At 31.2% G+C, this 18,596-nt stretch overlaps 7 protein-coding genes across 7 annotated transcripts; 1 reads left to right on the top strand and 6 right to left on the bottom strand.

Moving 5' to 3' along the window:
• Nucleotides 1-1,840: 1,840 nt before the first annotated feature.
• OCT59_021860 (uncharacterized protein) lies at nt 1,841-3,512 on the bottom strand (the record flags this gene model as incomplete). The annotated part of the gene is made up of 9 exons (XM_066146799.1): nt 1,841-1,875; nt 1,959-2,127; nt 2,198-2,343; nt 2,419-2,614; nt 2,695-2,716; nt 2,797-2,931; nt 2,994-3,172; nt 3,245-3,392; nt 3,463-3,512. 9 exons carry the CDS (start codon nt 3,510-3,512, stop codon nt 1,841-1,843), a joined length of 1,080 nt encoding a protein of 359 aa, XP_066005903.1.
• Nucleotides 3,513-3,555: 43 nt separating this feature from the next.
• Nucleotides 3,556-4,741, bottom strand: OCT59_021861 (uncharacterized protein; the record flags this gene model as incomplete). The annotated part of the gene is made up of 4 exons (XM_025333954.2): nt 3,556-3,648; nt 3,723-3,773; nt 3,851-4,261; nt 4,352-4,741. 4 exons carry the CDS (start codon nt 4,739-4,741, stop codon nt 3,556-3,558), a joined length of 945 nt encoding a protein of 314 aa, XP_025167929.1.
• Nucleotides 4,742-7,575: 2,834 nt separating this feature from the next.
• On the bottom strand, nt 7,576-7,913 carry OCT59_021862 (uncharacterized protein; the record flags this gene model as incomplete). Its single annotated transcript, XM_066146800.1, has 2 exons — nt 7,576-7,656; nt 7,725-7,913. 2 exons carry the CDS (start codon nt 7,911-7,913, stop codon nt 7,576-7,578), a joined length of 270 nt encoding a protein of 89 aa, XP_066005904.1.
• A 2,179-nt stretch (nt 7,914-10,092) lies between these two features.
• OCT59_021863 (uncharacterized protein) lies at nt 10,093-10,971 on the bottom strand (the record flags this gene model as incomplete). Its single annotated transcript, XM_066146801.1, has 3 exons — nt 10,093-10,384; nt 10,589-10,766; nt 10,965-10,971. 3 exons carry the CDS (start codon nt 10,969-10,971, stop codon nt 10,093-10,095), a joined length of 477 nt encoding a protein of 158 aa, XP_066005905.1.
• Nucleotides 10,972-11,104: 133 nt separating this feature from the next.
• Nucleotides 11,105-11,467, top strand: OCT59_021864 (uncharacterized protein; the record flags this gene model as incomplete). Its single annotated transcript, XM_066146802.1, has 1 exon — nt 11,105-11,467. The coding sequence occupies one exon, from the start codon at nt 11,105-11,107 to the stop codon at nt 11,465-11,467; it is 363 nt and encodes a 120-aa protein (XP_066005906.1).
• A 2,636-nt stretch (nt 11,468-14,103) lies between these two features.
• Nucleotides 14,104-14,673, bottom strand: OCT59_021865 (uncharacterized protein; the record flags this gene model as incomplete). Its single annotated transcript, XM_066146803.1, has 1 exon — nt 14,104-14,673. The coding sequence occupies one exon, from the start codon at nt 14,671-14,673 to the stop codon at nt 14,104-14,106; it is 570 nt and encodes a 189-aa protein (XP_066005907.1).
• A 59-nt stretch (nt 14,674-14,732) lies between these two features.
• Nucleotides 14,733-16,585, bottom strand: OCT59_021866 (uncharacterized protein; the record flags this gene model as incomplete). Its single annotated transcript, XM_066146804.1, has 4 exons — nt 14,733-15,370; nt 15,691-15,982; nt 16,076-16,168; nt 16,544-16,585. The coding sequence occupies 4 exons, from the start codon at nt 16,583-16,585 to the stop codon at nt 14,733-14,735; spliced, it is 1,065 nt and encodes a 354-aa protein (XP_066005908.1).
• Between the last annotated feature and the right edge of the window lie 2,011 nt (nt 16,586-18,596).

Raw genomic sequence — 18,596 nt, forward strand, 5'->3', positions numbered from 1 at the left:
AATAATGAAGGTACCATTAGATTTTGGTAGTAACATATGCCGACTTGAATGATTTTCTACAAGTTTAATTACTGTTTTTCGCAAATCTAAGAGGCAAAATATGGTTGAATTTGAATTATTTACAATTTCCCAATTAGGATCTATTAATGAACATTCTTCATGTGCAATTTTGGGATTGTAAGAATAATATACACCTTTTTTATTTGATGCTAACCGCTGTTTAATAGCACGTTGTACATGTCACATACATAATTGTAAATGAGCTTCAGGCCATACTGTTTTTGATGCATTTATTTCTGAAAAATCTTTATCGGTTAAAATAAAGGGAAAATATCTTAAATTTCGTTCTTTTAAAGCTTGCATCCAATATGTAAGGATTTCTGTTATATTTCTATTTTTTCCAGCCGAAATTAAGAGATAGCTGAGAGGAAATCCAGTGCCATCAATTACACCCATGATTGCATACAATTCCCATGACAAATTATTAGTTCCATAGGTTGTATCAATTACAATAGCATCAAATTTATTATAAATCAATCGATCAAATAATGTTGTCAGAAATCCAAGAGCAGGTAAAGAAGAATCAAGACTATTCACTATGATTTCCAAGTTGGATTCTTCCAATAAAATTTTTGTTGATAATAAAGGATCTGAATGTCGACAATATATCTTGTGAGACTCAATTGACCACCAATAATAGATTTGTTGAATAGTTATACTCTCATATCCATTAATTTGACATTCACGAACCTGGTGGCAAATCTCAGAAGCAGAACAATTAATATTCTCTTAAATAAATTTTTTGATTTCTGGATAAGTTTTAATGTGATTTGGTCATGGATGTAATATTTTATGAGAATATTTAACCATGATTAAATCTGACTCAGAAAAAATTTCTATATTTATTATTCCTTCACAATTGTATCGTTCTTAAAAGGTAGGTGTATCCCTCTGTTTCAGTTATCTACTATAGGATGTTTGGCCTGTCGTTTTCCAAGTTCAATTCGGCAATTGCAATAATATATTAAGAGTACAGAATTTTTTTTTTTGATTTTTATCCCGGTAAACCCATGAATATTCATCACCCTCTGAGATAGATGTAATTATGTGATGGGCCATTTCTATTTCATGATTTTCTTTGTTTGACGATCCATCTTTTTCTAAAATAAAATCAAGAAAAGACGAAAGTTCAATATAAAAACTCATATTTAATTTCTCATTTTCTCCTTCATAAAATTCATTTGTATTATTTAAAGAAATTAGAAAGTTATATATGGTTTCAGTAATATCAGTATAGCAAATTATCTTATCCAGCTCAAGTTTTTTATTTTTTGATCGAGTTATTTTAAGCTTATTTCGGCATTTTAAGCACTTTTTTAAGACAACACCATTTTCATTTAGAAATTCTTCATATTTTTGAGAAACATGACACCCTTTGCAAGTTTTATTTTGTTGGTTTGACATTGTGGCGTAGTAAAAGGAGTAGAGGGAATAAATAATTTAACGAAAGCCTTGATTGAAATCATGATGTACACAATGTAACAACCGGAAATCAGTATCCGAAAGTCACGTGCGACCCTGCAAATTAATCCGGCTACCATTTTTTCTATGTAAGTTCGAGATGATGAAAAAATCACGTGCGCGTTCTGTTTTGGAACGCTAATCACTTCATGCAATCATAACCATTTTTATTTTTTCCTATGCAAATTTTACACCCACCACTACACCGCATACGCGTTAAAAGATAAAGCCCAATGTGGACGAAACTTTATTAAAATACATTTTCATTATTTTTACGAAAAATAGGTATATACTTAGTACTGTGCAATTCAAATGTTTATTACCAACTTTTGATTGAATCACGCAGAAAACTGACTTTATATTGTACAAAAAAACATAAATAAGAAAAATACAAACATTTTTCTGCTATTATAATTTAGATCGAATGGGAAAGCTACCTGGATCGCTATCTGCATAAGTAGCTGTGATGCCTTTTTTGTGTTTTTCTTTTTGCGGAGTAAATGGGTGTGATGGGAGAATACCAGAAAGATTGGACACATTCGTATCTGAATCGTTGTGTTCTTCTTGTAGTTTATAAATAACTTCGGCAACTTCCAGCAACCAACACTATGGATTGAGAAGACAAGTTAATGACAAAGCATAGTAGAACAAAACAGTCGAAAGAAGGATATATTACCCTGAGATCCCACAAGACAATAACAAAATCAAAGAAGCACTTTCGCTCCTCCTCAAAGCAGATAGGAACGACTGTCTTATGTGTCCGTTCGTATTGTAGGACTCCGCAGGACGGAACATGCATTCTCCACAATTCAATCCGGTTTGCTATGAAACGCAAAGGTTAGAATAACAAATTATAGAAGCAATGCACTTTAAAAGAAACACGCTTTAAACACCCACCATAGGTGTGTATAGAAAAGACGCTTAATTTCGAGAATGTTTCAGTCGAAGCTTCTCGAAATCGCTCTCCAATCTCTTCCAACATGTAAGAATTTCCGATCGGCAACTTACAACATCCGTCCCACGTTGATCTAGGAAGATCTTTGTGTGCGTACCCACCGCTCATTTCTAAATGTCCAACCTCAATAATAGATTTCTTTAGCCGCACAAGGAAGACTCCATCTGCCTTCTGCTCAAATGATGTGATGCATTGCGTCTCTCGCGACATGACTTAACTGAAGAGAGTATTATCTCTCCTCTTATGTAAAAAGTACAAATGCGTAAGTAACAATCAATAGAATCTCTAGAAAATTAATGAAAATCGAAGCTACTACTTACACATGATAGTGTATGCTCTTCTCTAAACCGAAAATCACAGCTTGCATTGAAGGATGTATAGCGTAACCTCCGTAGTCTGATTCCGATACATCTGATTGTTGCATCACAGAAAACTCCGGAAACACTTTTTGATGACTATGAGAAAAGGAAAAAGTTTAGCGGATGAAAACTGGCAAGTTGTAACAAAAGATGCTTACAATATAGACAAAATGTTAATATAAAAACTTGTGAAAGCATCTTGCAGAGGAAACATAACGCAAGGTATTTTGAGCCCCTCCAAGAGAAGTTTTCTAACATTTTCATCTTTAACTGTTTCATGAATATTATTCAGAAGTCGAATTTCCTCTATGCTTTGTCCTAAAGATTCAAGTGACTTCTATTGCAAAAGTGTAAGTTTTAGAATTCTTCAAGAATAAAGTAAGGAACTAGCATAAAAAGAAAGGCATACTTGTCTTTGAAGCCAAGATATTGCTTCCGTACGATTATAAATAGTTGCACGTCTTGTATATCTTTGGATTTCCGAATAATCCTCGCTGCTACACCATTTCGGTTTCGCAATTTTATAACCACACCGAACGATTCTCCAAGCTTCAGGTCTAAAATTAAATAATTAGAATTGGCACAGTCACAAATACTAGTTAATAATCTTAATAATCCACAATCTACCTAAGAGGATGTCCTTTTTTACGAGCAAATTTATCCAAAAGATCAGCCATAACCGCACCAGATTTTAGTGTCCATTTCTTCCAAATATCCTCGTTAAAGAGACGCATCTGTTTCTTGAAGGGCCAGCTCAGAATCAATAATTATTCCCTCTTCGTAATTTCTGAGCCCGTAATCAAAATTCACACTCTGAAAATAATTTAACTTTTGAAAAAATGGTTGAAAAGACAAAAACGGTCCAGTAATTGTTTATTGTCTCTAACCTCATTTAAACTAGATACAGTATCTGAAGTTGTATCTTCATTTAATTTTGTCTGGAAGTTCACAGCAAACATGTATGTTAGTAAATGACTTGCTATCAAGAAGTAATTTAAAGGTCTCATAATCTCACCCGTTTGGCTGATGGGGTTTCTTCGTCGCTATTCAACTTACGAGCTGACTTTGTGACCTTTGTTTCTTCACAGGACGAAGATGGGCTATAAACATAATCAGGGTCATTAGGATCATCTTCATTATTATCATTAACGGATTCATCGGAATCGGAATAATCTTCTTCGGTATTATTCATCTCTTTCATAAACTCGTCGTAAAGTGGTGAATTGCTCCCTGGTTCTTTAATACTTTCTTCGTCACTATTCAACTTACGAGCTGACTTTGTAACCATTGTTTCTTCACAGGACGAAGATTCCGAACTATAAGCATAGTCAGAGTCGTCATCGTTATCGTCAACTGTATCAGATGGATCAAACTCGTCATGATTTGGTGAATTGTTTTCCGATTCTTTAATACTTTTGTTACAGATCTAAGAAAAAGTTAATTTATTGCGCGTGATGGCTTTGTTGTAGTACCTCCGAAAGGTGAGTAGACATTTTTATTACGCGTTACCAAATACCTTATTTTCCGGAGTTCGTGTCTCTTGTCCACGTGATGCTAGTTCATCGATTTCTTTGGTAACTAAGTTAATAGCAGAAACAGTGGTTCGTTGTTGCTGAATAATTTCTTTCTGTTGAATTTCAGCGTTGTTAGCTGTAATCTTCTCATCGTCACGTTTACGCTGGATGGCTTTTTTTGCGAGATCAAGCCAGTGTTGTTTTTCAGAACCTTTCCATTTTGAAAGTAACGCGGAGGCGTATTTGGAAACACTGTTTGGCCAATTCGAAACCTGATTTGATAACGAACTCAAGCTCCGACAACAAATTGCGAAACAATCATTTGCTGATAATCCTAGACTATCCTCCAGTAACTTGCAGACATAAGAATCTATGTTATGCCACTCTTTCATTGGACTTTAAGTGATATAGACATCATGCAGATGACTTTTTGGTGCCACGAAATCCTTTACATCCATAACTTGTAGCAATTAACAATATCCGAATGTCAAGAGTTAAATTTTAGTAGTCAGTACGCGTTTCGAAGTTCAGACGATCATTTAAGAAAAATATATTCACACACATGACTCGGCAGCAAATGTGTCACAGAGACCCGGATTTATTCCGATATTAAAATCGCAAATTTTTATCACGATAACGAAAAAAATTCCGATTTTATTCCGATAAAAAATTACCAATTATAGTAAGAAACATTTGATAATTCTAGCCGGCCTACATCTTAATGCAGGCCAACTTAGGTTGCGCTAGTGACACGACAATAATTTTTAGTCAAAAACTGTATAGATATTACAAAATTGCAAAATCACATTTTTTAGTTAGACTTCTATCACGATATAGTCAATAAAATATGCAATAATGATTGGCTAGTTGTCACGTGCCGGAATAAAATTGTTAAAAATCATAAAAATTCCGTTTTATTCCATAATACAGCAAAAATTCTGATTTATTCATTTATTATAAAAATGGAATTTTCCCGGGTCTCTGAAATGTGACTTGTATCGGAAATATCGGAAAGGTGTGATGCCTAACCGTCACCGTACACGTAACTGCCGCGTTCGCGTTGTTTATATTTATCTCAGCGACTTTGAATTTTTTTGTAGTCTGATCTCTATTTGTCACCCGCATAATATGTCACCTGTGTTACCATAAACATATAGCCGAGGGAGTGGTAAGATGATCCCATACTGTATATTAAATTAAAATACGAGATAATACGATAATACAGTAACGAACATCGCTACATAGCCCTTTTGTCGAGGGACACGTAACTTTTGTATCTTGAGGGCTTTTGCTTGCTTGATAACCTCCGCTCTTGAAGTGGTTGTGGTTGCGATGTCTTTCACACTTTCCCTACGCCAACAGACCTTCGGCTCCAAGGCTTATGGACTTTCGACTCCGGGAGGTGTATCGATGAAAGGAGATTGACGAGGGGCACTGTAACTTTTGTATCTTGAGGGCTTTTGCTTGCTTGATAACCTCCGCTCTTGAAGTGGTTGTGGTTGCGATGTCTTTCACACTTTCCCTACGCCAACAGACCTTCGGCTCCAAGGCTTATGGACTTTCGACTCCGGGAGGTGTATCGTCACTCGTCTGCTGTAGCTAACAAAAAACAGTAGTCTACACACACACATACCCCCATACTACAGCGCATTCGCGTTCCATGAAATTAAAAAATAAATGCCTGATGTTGGTAACAAAACACTTTATTATTTATTCACTTGCACGTTCAAGAAGTTAACACAATATCAATTAATATGAGCATTTTCAGAAAAAAAATTTCCGGAAGCGATTAGGCCATTTAATGCGAGTCCCAGCATCAAATTATTTCTTTGCTCTCTCAGATTTCAGATAAATTTCTATAGCAAATTTGTTTCTATTGCTAATATTTCTAACTATGAGATTCTCATCCCTATACTCTTTTTCTACACTAGATTTTCGAAATAAATGAATTTTTGTCTATCTATATCTCTCCCAAACACACAGTTTATGTAAAATAATATTCCCCGAATAATATTCCCCGTAATGAAACTTCTCCGAAATTAAGTAATTTCGAATCTACGGCATAAGTTCTGGAGATTAGCAACTGAGGTAAAAAAATTATTTCCGATTCACACTAACCATTACTATTAACAATTCCGCCTGAAATTTATTACTTAATGCATTACAATAAAGGTAATTCTGTTTTTTTATTGCGCCAAATTCATTAGACACACTGCGCCAAATGAGCGTGATGTTAAGGCATGTGACGAGATTTATGTGAGTGATTTCACTGCGCCTATTATACGCGTGATGATGGTCAGTGATTTTCTCGGCGAAGATCAAAATGGCTGATATATAGTAAGAAATGTAATATGTCCGTTTTATTTTGGGACATCTATAGAGGAGGAAAAATAGATTAACATCGTGATGACATGTTTCAAGAAGCTAACCGCCAACCTACCTTATTATAACTTGGCGGAATATGCGAGTTCGTTTGATTGTTGATTTTGATGATGTTAATAATGGTAAGTTTTATTTTTCGTTTGATTTTTGCTTTAGTTGCGCAAGACAGATAAAAGAGTTCATTAACCAGGACATCACCTTTTTATATGATTCGCAGGATCGATTTTTGAATAGGCTTTTGGAGCAAATTACGTTAATGTGATAGGGACCATGAACAATATAAAATTATGTAAAATATTGTGCAAAACTTAAGAATATTGTATATATTTATATATTAAAAATAATATAAATTTACACTTTTAATTATAAAATATTTTATTTCAAAATACACAAAATTACACTTTTAATCACTAAATATTTCATTTTAAAATACGTAAAATTACACTTTCAATTATAAATATTTTTATTTAAAAATATATAAAATCGCAAATAATTTTATTTAAAAATACAAATTTAATTAGCACCACTATACATTTTTCTATATATTCTTATATAATAATTTTCTATTATACCTAATCTTTCTGCATACCATTCTATGATAATATAACAATAATGAAATAAGTTAAGAATTAAGCGCAAATTCAAAATACAATATTTATTAAAATATTAAATAAGATACCTGAAGTTGATTAAAATAGACTTCTTTTCTATTTTGATTCCACTTGAATTTTCATTCAGACCAACTTAACTTATAAATAGATAACTTACTGCTGAAAGTATACCGTTCTCAAATAATAAATCCCACTCATTAGATATCATTATTAGTTTAATTTTTGAAATTTTGTCAATATACGCAAGGAAGCCTTTTTAACTTGTTCTTTTGTTGGATATTTGTATAGTCTTCAGTAATATATGAAATATAAACCTAACAAATAAAATGTTTATTAATGAGAAAACGTATATGCATTATGATAATCATTTAGTATTACTTACATCAATCCAACCGTGCCCTTTTTTGTTTGATGATACTGCTTTTAAACTTTTATCACTTGACCAAATAGCATCTTTAATTTCACTTAATTCTTTTTGGAAAGTTTTGTTATCATTTTCTAATCCCGTTACCTTGGTTGATAGAAATTTAAGGTCTTTTTGGTTCTGCATCACAACTTCAAGGATTTTCATTAATATGCGAGAATCTGATGCTAAAAAAATTAATTTCTAATATAATACATATACACAAATATAAAAAAAATAAAGAGTTGTAAATAAAAATACTTGTATTTGTGTGTAATAAGGTTGAATCCTTTTCATTTGCAGAAACTTGAGAAGATTTGTTGGAATCATCAGTTTGGTTACCATCATTCTCTTCAAACTTATCATTAGAACATAATGAATTAAAGTTTTTTTAGTAGTATTTTTACATTGAATTGATGAAAAAAGTAACTTAGGAAAAGAAGTTGATTTTGGAGTGAAAATTAATGTATTTTTTTGTAAAGTAGGAGTAGAAAGTGACAAATGAAAAGGTCCAGTATTATTTCGCTCTAATAATGGTAATCATGATGATTTTTCTTTTTGGTTTTCTCATCCTTACTACTATCATCTGAACTTGATGCTATTGACCTTTTATGTTTATCATTCAAAGTCTCATCATTTATTGTTTTATCCACTACCTCTATTAAATCAGGATTTTTACTTTGACTATGACTTTTACACTGAATTTTACTGAAATTTTTATTTCAACTTTGGCCTCTAACTCTGCCTCGACCTTGATTTCGACTAGCCATGTAAAAATTTATTATATATTATGATATATAAATTAAAGAGATTATATTGAAGAATATTAATATATATACAAGCAGTAAAACTTTTATGAAGTAAAAAAAAAAGAAAAATATAAACGCAATCAGTTAATAATGGTCATATTTAAACTTTTAGTCTATAAAGTTACACTAAAGTCTAAATTAAGCTTTAAAAGTTTAATAACTGCCGGATAATTTAGTGTGTTGCAGATCATCCATTAAATTATTCGGCAGATTATTGAATATTTTACGTCATTAATATCTACATCATTATCTAAACAGTACGTCTTACTTTATAATATGCTACCATACTAAAAAATATAAAGAATAAAAATAAAAATTATATATACATGGATGTAAAAAATAAGTAAAAATTCTATAACTAATTTAGTTGGATCTAATTTTATCAACAATGTTATAAATTTCCTACTTATTACTACGCCTTCTTAACATGAATTACATATCCTACAAAAATTTCTTTTGACTTCGCATGTCCTTCAGGTACCTGGACTTGAATTCAACCTTTCTTGTTATTGGTTTTACCATCATCTGCCTGCTTCAATCTTCTCTCGAAGGTTTTAGTTCATTCAAAAGTCTAACAACCTGAAAAAATATTAAGAAATAGTTCCCTTCTCTTTAATTTACATTCAAAGTCCAGTTCATCTTAGCCTAAAGAAAAAAAAAGAAAAGAAAAGTTAGTATGTTTCTTTATAGATTAAAATATGTAACAGTCAGTAACACATCTTTACCTGAAAATAAAATACTGCACACTCCATTTCAAGAGAAAGCCAGAAATCTAAAAAATGCAAGAAGAATGCCGTTAGTTGTTATTTCATAATGCCATTACTAAAGATGGGTCCTCAATTGATTTCCAAAATCCACAATATTGCGGGTTTTGAAAATCAATTGCGCTTAGTAATTCGCAAACCTGCAAATAATTTATAGTACCGCAAATAACCTGCAAACTCACAAACCCGCAAATAATCTGCAAACCTGCAAATAATTTATAGTATCGCAAATAACCTGCAAACCCGCAAATAATCTGCAAATCCGTATAGTATCGCAAATAATTCACAAATCCGCAAATAATTTACATTATCGCAAATTTAAATCAAGTACAAAATTGTCCACTTTTAAGATATAAATAAATTTGGTTATATTTAATTGCGAAGATTAAATTAATACGATTCATGAGTTTACAAAATGGACAAAATTGTCCACTTTTTAGTATATAAATAAATTTCGTTATATTTAATTGCGAAGATTAAATTAACATAATTCATGAACTTTACAAAATTGATAAAATTGTCCACTTTTTAAGATATAAATAAATTTCGTTATATTTAATTGCAAAGATTAAATTAACATAATTCATGAGTTTACAAAATGGACAAAATTGTCCACTTTTTAGTATATAAATAAATTTGGTTATATTTAAATTAACATGATTCAAAATGGACAAAATTGTCCACTTTTTATTATTTATCGAGTAGAGGATCATCATTATTTTTATTTTATTAGTAATTACAAAATAAAATTGTTTTTATTACAATTTATTATTACTAAACAATCTCTTCTGGATTCCAGTCGTCGTCATTTTCACTATCATATTTATTATTAAACATGAATGGAATCTCGGAAGATTCAATATACACCCACGGTCCCAAATCTATCACTTGTTTGATATTTAACATCTCGTCAACACTTTCTTTTTGTATATTGGGTGGCTCTTCATATTCCTCCTCTTCATCTTCATTCTCATTTAATATGTCTCCCTCTTCAAATAAATTATCTATCATTTTTTGAACATCGTCATTTGATATGCTATTTCCAATGTGATTCAAGGATCTTTTACTATTTGCAAGTGAATAAATATTATGAGTATAAATTTTGGACATACATTCGATGGTTTGCACATTTAAATTTGTTCTCCTTTTACCAAACATCCATCCAAGGGCTGAAAAAAGGCATTCGCAGCTGGCTGAATGTGGCGTTATTGAAAAAACAATTTTTGCAAGACGAGATAATGAGCTGCGCCCATCAATTATTAAGTTTCACCACTGAAAAGGCCCATCATTATTTGAATATGGTGCGCTATAAGGGTTATCTTGGTCCAAATACTTGCGAAGCTGTGCCTTAAGTTCTAAACCAGAAGTTTTCTTATGACCCAAATTCTTCCAAATATTAAGCGCAGTTTTTTGAATATGTTCAAATTGAGTATTGTGAATACCCGCTCCTACAATATTTATAAAGAATAAATTATTTATCTTATTTAATTATTTTTTCTTATATTAGTAATACCTTTATATTGCGGATGGAGAAAGAAAGCCAATAAGTAAATATCTTTGTCAAATTCTTTGTATCTATTAAAGAAATTTGATTACTTACTTCAGTTATTTAGTTTTTATTAAACTAAAATTATTTTGAATATTACCACTCATTAAAGGCTTTAATACAAGAATTCTTTAATGAGCGGTAATCATTCATTGGCATTTGTTTAAAAAAGGTTGCAATTCTAAGGAGATAAAGGTAACAATCTGCCAATGTAGTATACGTTCTTTCAATGAGCTTGGTATGTGGGATATTGGACGCTTATATAATTTTACATTTTTAATAAAAAATCAAGTTAGTTGTCAGTTAATAGAATTATTAAGGTGCTATAAAATAACTGAAGAAAAATTGTTGTATAAGGTACTGAAACAAATAACTGGGAGAGTTTTATTAGAATTCAAAGTGCTTATTTGGGAACCAAGGAATGAGTTACAAATAAAGGAAGAAAAGCGGTGTGGTATTAGCGTTAAAGATAAAAAAGCTAAGTCACATAGTAAACGCACTGAAGTGGGTGTTAAAAATGTTGGCTGTAATATGTTAAAAAGTAATTGGAATAAATGGAATGATTTGGCATTCCATCGTGGTGGTCATTGGGCAAATTTTTAGGTAGATCATGACAGTCACCTTTGAATTTGTGGTCGCATCATGGTTTTTAACAACGATGTGATCGTTTAGGTGACAGGTCGACTTGTTCTTTATGAAAAGTAGTCTTGTTTCATAATGCTTAATTCTTATATGTATTTGTTTATCTTATATTTTGTAAGTTTATATATGTAAGTAAGCGTGATTATAATAAGACATGATCGCATCTATAATAAAGTTTTAAAAAAAAAAAAAAATAGTATACGTTCTTTCAAGCATAAGAATTGCTTCTTTTATCGGTTTAAAAATATCCGATATTACGTGAACATCATCAAAAAACCCTTGTTTTTTCAAAATAGTTTTAATAGCTTGATTTGAAATTTCGTGTTCGTGATTTTCCAGAACCTAATTTAAATAAAATTAAATTTTTTTTTTTTAAAAAAAAAATAATTCATCTTATTAACATACGTGCTGTAAAGCATCTTTTAATCTCCACACAGAATGTACATATTCATAGACAGTCGTCCATCTTGTTTCTACGTAAGTCTTCAGCCCTCCGCCTTCAATATTTTTACTTTTGATTGCTTCATTGAGCCATGATGATCCAAGGGTAGAATTTTTAAAATATTTTGTGAGAATGTTTGCACATCTCACTATATATTTAACTTCATCTATTTTTACAATAGACGTGCTTATCAGGTTTACGCAATGCGCGATACATCGCACATTAATGATATTTGGGTAATTGTTAGCAATTATCTTACGTGCTGCTGCAACATTCAAGCCATTATCTGACACAATAGCAACAAACTTTTTGGCTTCCACTTTATTGATAACTTCCTCAATAACGTTAGATAAATACTCTCCTGTATGGCGAATATTTAAAAGATCCTCAAGACTTACTAAAAGATATTCTTTCCTTGACCCAGTCATTAACATGAATGCCTAAAGGCTATTCCCATGTAGATCGGTCCAACCATCCATCGCTAATGAATATAAATACATATCAAAACTGTCAATATTTTACAAAAATTTCTTCATTTTAATTTAAATTAAAAATCTTACCAATAGTAAAGTTATTGTCAGCACTTAATTCATTCATAATGCGTATATTTACGCGAGATGTTTCAGATTCTAATAAAGTACCACTCAAAACTTGCCTTGAGGGAGGATCATATCCTGGTTGTAAAGTTTTGATCAAATCGATAAACTAAGGATTTTCAATTATGCTAAAAGGAATATTGCACATTACGAATGCTTTCGTTATTGAACGATATATTTCATCACTATATCAGGAGTTCAGGACCCCAAAAAATACATAAAAAGGTCACATTTGAGTTTGCTTAAAAAGAACCTAAATTTTCATGAAAATCTTGCCTTTTTTAGATAGTGCTGGCCTAAATTTTATTGTCCGTTTTGATACTGGCCAGCATTATCATAATTCTGGCCCTGAAAAGTTGCTTATTTTAGGCCAAAATCTTGCCGATCATTTATGACTTCCATATGTATTTTTCGGGGTCCTACTATATCCTTTTTCTAACTCTTTATTCTTGTAAAAAGATCGGATGGATGTTTGGCCATCATTGAGCCTTTGTTTTTTAGTTGTTAATTCTGAGTCGCTTTCATCATCATCTTCGTTCTCTGCTATTTCATTACCTACAATTTTTGCGAACTGTAATGACACTTCTTGCGGATATTTTCGGCAATGATTTGCTAAGTGCTCATGTAAAACGTGAGGTTTCCCATCCTTCCAATAAAAGTTACAATAGCTACATGTTGCAGTGTAGTGTCCTCTTGTCTTCTGTACTCCTTTTATCATATGTCCATTCCACACCTCCGTAAAATGACGTTCTTTTCTTGGATTTTCTGAAGGTTCTGAACTTGTCATTTATCAAAGAAAAATTAGGAACCTAAAATATTAAAATAAATGACTAACGAAAAATGAAATGATGAAAATAAGCGTGAAATATTTCGTCAACAATAATTCAGTTTTAAATTTAGGAGTATTCAGGGATGTTGAGTCACGTACTTACATAGTTACATTTTGAGAATATTAATGAATTTTGGTTAACCAGAAAAAGTAAGTTAAAGTATTTTCAAAAAAAAAAAAATAGATAAAGTTTGAACTTTGAAAATACGTACGTTTTATACTAAATATTATAAAGTCGATCTATCTTTTTGGACAATTTTGTCCACTTATTTATCTCAACTCGCATAAATATCAATTTTATCCAACTTATTTATCCCAACTCGCGTAATATATCTTTTTGGACAATTTTGTCCACTTATTTCGTAATATATCTTTTTGGACAATTTTATCTACTTATTTCGTAATATACCTTTTTGGACAATTTTGTCCACTTATCAACTCGCGTAATATATCTTTTTATTTTTTAGAATTAAATCATTTGTTATATCTTATATGCTGCGTACAATTATTTATCCCAACTTACGTAATATATCTTTTGGACAATTTTGTCCACTTTACATAATATTAAAAAAGAATTATAAATCCCAAAATAAAACTTTTTAATTGTAATAAAAATTTTGCAATTTGCATTTCATAATCTACTGCGTATACCTAATTTTACGTTCTGCAATTTAATCTAAATAATAAAAATAATAATCTGTATTATAATTAATAAAAACAATAATCTGTATTATGCCCATTCGATATACTCACTTCCTTTAAACTTCTCCCTTAAATCTCTGAATTCTTCGCTTAAACTCAATTTAAATACAACATCACTTTTTCTTTCTAGTATGGTGAAATCTTGATTCAACATAATTTCAGAAATACGTTCATCTGGTTGGCTTAAAGTAATTGATTGATGAGTGGGAATTTGAGACAAAAATATATCATAATATTTTTGCTTTACAAAAAAATCATACTTGCGACAACCTGCTTGCGCAAACTGCGCAGGTGTTATTCCATCATTAAATAACTTGCACAATATGTCGCATCCCAACCTATTTCTTTGTTCGGCTTTTTGATCGATATTAAGCTTACTTCGCATAAAAGAGATCACCCAGGATTTTGTATTTTTAATTTCTAATCTTTCAGCAAGCATTGAAAGATCATTATAAATTTGAACTAATGATGCTAAATGTAGCAAATTGAAAGATTCTGCCGCTATCACAAGGCTTTCACAACATAACTCCAGTTTTTTCCATTGATTAATTCTGTCCATAGCGGACTTTTCGTCGACAACTGTAATTTTTTCAGCCATTGACAATTCAGCCAAGGCGTTGAATATCTTGAAGTTTTTGATAGTTCTAAGGTAACGAGTTACTCATCATTTGATGCTAACAAAATATCACGTAGTTTCTTTCTCTTTTTAAACAAAAGCATTTGGGCAGAATTCAACTTTTCTTTCATAATAGTTTTATCATCATGGTCACTTTCATCAACATCCTCATCCAAGGAAATTTCAACACAGTTAAGTTTACGTTTTTTTACTAATGATGTTGATGTAGATACTAGTTCTTGAGATTCTTCTGACACTTCTAAAACTAATGCTTGTGATTCCACCGGCATTTTCATTTTTGAAGTTTGTATTTCTACTACTACAAACACTTCTGCACCGTGTACTTTTTCTGCTAATTTTAATGTGGGTGATCTTACTGGTGCCTTTGTTGTCGGTGCTTCTACTGATACTTTTTCTGGTACTGCTACCGGCAGAGCTTGTATAGATGAATTCAATTTGGTACTTTCATTATCAGCGCTTTTATTAGCCATCGGTAACGCTTGTGAAGGTGAATTCAATTCATTATTTTCATTAGCTACTGGAGGCGTATTCAGTTCATCACTTTTATTAGCTACAGGTAACGCTTGTGGAGGAGAATTTGATTCGGCACTTTTATTAGCTACCGGTAGCGATTGCGAAAGTGAATTCAATTTGGCACTTTCATTAGTTACTTGTGGCGCTTGCGTAGAGGTGAATTCAATTCAGTACTTTTATGGTAGCTTCGATTCTCCTATTATAGAGTCTGAATTTGAAATATCAGCAGTCTGAGAATTATTATTACCTATAAAATTAAGATGTAAATTATTATAAAGTTTTGTAATCAAAAATAATTCTATGATTGACAAATATGACTTACAGAAATTATTAATTTTTGTCATCCAGTTATCAATATAATAAAAATAATCTTTCATCGCATTCCAGCTGCGATAAGCTGGTAATGTCATGCTGGTCCACGTAATATCTGAAATAGTATATTATTTTTTATGTGATTTTGGTTACCAAATTTTTCAATACATCGCAGATTTAAATTTGCCCAAATATTTTCTGCTGTATCAAAAGTTGTGAGATTGTTCATTGCCAAATCACAGTTTATAATGCAGGCAAGTTCTGAGTTATTAGACTCGCGATATAATGATGAGTGAGAAGTTGATGTTGAAGATTCAAAGGGGGCATGTTCGGGTATTGAATAATTTAACAATTGTTTTAAGGATTCATCAATATTAGAATCAGTATTAGCTGTACCAGCTGTGTCACTTGAACGCGTATTTTCTGCCATTACTGGAGTAGAGTACTTTTGCAATTTGTTTTATTATTAGAAATTAATAAAGAAAAGGTAAGATATAAATTTTATAAATTAAAAATTAATATCATTTTTATACTTTACCTCTAAGCTAACATTATGATTCAAAACTAATTCATATTTACTTTTATATAATTCATATAGAGACTTGTAATGCTTAAGTTCAGCCAGATTATCCTGAAAAAACAAAAATAAAATTAAAATTAAAATTACAGTTGTCCAGAGATGAAAAAAAAAGTGAAAAAAAAGTGGACAAAGTTGTCTACGAAAAAAAAAAGTGGACAAAACACGGAAAAAAAAAGTGAACAAAGTTGTCCGTACAAAAAAAAAAAGCTGAAGTAAAAATGGACAAAGTTGTCCAGTACGAAAAAAAAAGGACAAAGTCAAAAAAAAAAGTGGACAAAGTTGTCCAAAACTGAAAAATGGACAGAAACAAAATAAAGGGGAAGGGAACAAAATTATCATATACCTTATCGATAAATGTAAAATTTGACAACGATTCCTCCAGATCAAAATATATACAACCTTCTTTTTTTTATATAACATTCTTACTCTATCTTGCTCAAAAGTACACGAATCAATTTTTTTATCCATCTTTGTCCAAACAAGAGAAAGTGCTGTTGAAATTAAGCTTTAGTAAGATAGGTAAATAAACTTTTTTACGAATTTTTGAATTGAGAACTGAACAGGGTGTTTTTGACATTTCTAATATATTTATTCAATATTTTAAAAGCTGATACTTTATTTTTTATTTTTAAAATGAAGAGGGAAGAAAGCAATTGGAGTACTAAAAACTGTAAAAACTGATATTTATTTAATTGATCAAATAATAGCGATTGTTTTGATACGTAATTGTATATTGTGATACGTTTGATAGAATGAGTTTTGATACAATGATATATATAATTGTTAAAATAATGTATTGATTATGGCTGAATAATCTGATATATTATTATTATTTTAATTGGATTTTGGAAATAATATTCCCGTATTCTGGCGAGAACATTTTTTTTCGCTTCAGTGGGAATATTTTACAAAAAAAATGATCATGTGAAAATGATCTACAGTCAATCATAATTTTTGAGATTATTTGCAGATTTGCGGATTATTTGCGGATTATTTGCGATTGCGGATTTGTGAATAATTATTCTTCAAAATCTGCAATGTTCCGCAATATCGCAAATCGCAATTAATCCGCAATTAGGGTATTGCTGACACATCTTTAGCCATTACACAACTATCCATCCAAACAATACTTACCATATTCCACTTCAAGAGAATGCTAAAAATCTAAAAAATAAAAGAAAATAGCATTATTATTGTTTCATAACACCATTACACACAGGTCAAAAAACGATCTATCTCACACATATCGGGTACCTATATATCGGTGACTAATTAGGTACATATCGGGCATTTTTACATATTAACAATATATCGGGTACCCGATTTGTCACATAATGCGCAAATTTCAAATATGGTTAAAAAAATGTAAATTACCAAGTGTCCGATATCCAAACTATTAGTCACCGATCCGTTATCTAATATATATCGGTCACCGATATTTGTACGATCTTTAAAAAAATTTGTGTGTTTATTTAATATTATCGTAGTATAGAAAACAGCTACTGATTTCTGTCTATTTGGTATTGGCTTTGTACGCTTTGTATTTTGTAAAAATGTAATACAGTGTACGAAAAAAGATAATTGCTATGGAGTGCTTGATCCAAGTATCATTTATCTTCACAACTTCATACGGAGTTTTTCCAAATCATGAATACTTATAAATAGATGATGTTTATTTACTTTTTTAGGAAATATTGAATGATAAGATTATTATATAAGCCAACTCTCAGTGATCATAGTAATACAAGAGTGCGGCCAGAGAATACCTAAACTTCAAACCCGTTATCAAAAGCATATACAAATTATTCAAATTACCGCGATTTTCTGAAATCCACTTATTGTAATTAAATTTCTCATGGCAAAAAAATAAATACGTTCCCCTTTTTTTCTTTGTAAACTATTACACTGAATTTGCAAAATGGCGTATAAGGTGTATTGTCCTATTACCATATTAGGAATCTTTCCATATAGCCAGGATACCTGAAAAAAAATAAATTTTAAGGAGATATTTTTTTTACCCAAATCGTAATAAAATTGTAATACAAACTAATTCCATATAAATGACGGATTTTATTTCTCTAACATCTTTAGTTCGATCGTTACTGATAAGGGTGATTATTGGTATCTTTGATTCTAGCGATCACTTCTGATGGAAGTTTGATAACCGGAGGCGATCGATTCAGTCATATTGAATTTGGATCTTATCTTTCAATTTAATTAATCTTTAAAGAGATACGTAAGCCAAAATGCCTGCGCTGATCCCTGTCCTTTTGGAGTTTATAGGGTGACGATGAAGATCGGCTATTGCCCAAGTATACTCTTTATTGATTAATTTCTTTGAGAGACGTTTTCGTCGATGTGCTTTGTACGATAACAATGTTGCCTCTATAATTCCGGGCTGGATTAGAGGAAAAATCCTGATTGCACCTCACCCATTTTGTCGTCAGGCACAGTCTGAAACTTCCGTTTGTAAACTTTT

This window comes from Rhizophagus irregularis, chromosome 30, assembly GCF_026210795.1.
Source record: "Rhizophagus irregularis chromosome 30, complete sequence".
In the NCBI taxonomy this organism is placed as follows: domain Eukaryota; kingdom Fungi; phylum Glomeromycota; class Glomeromycetes; order Glomerales; family Glomeraceae; genus Rhizophagus; species Rhizophagus irregularis.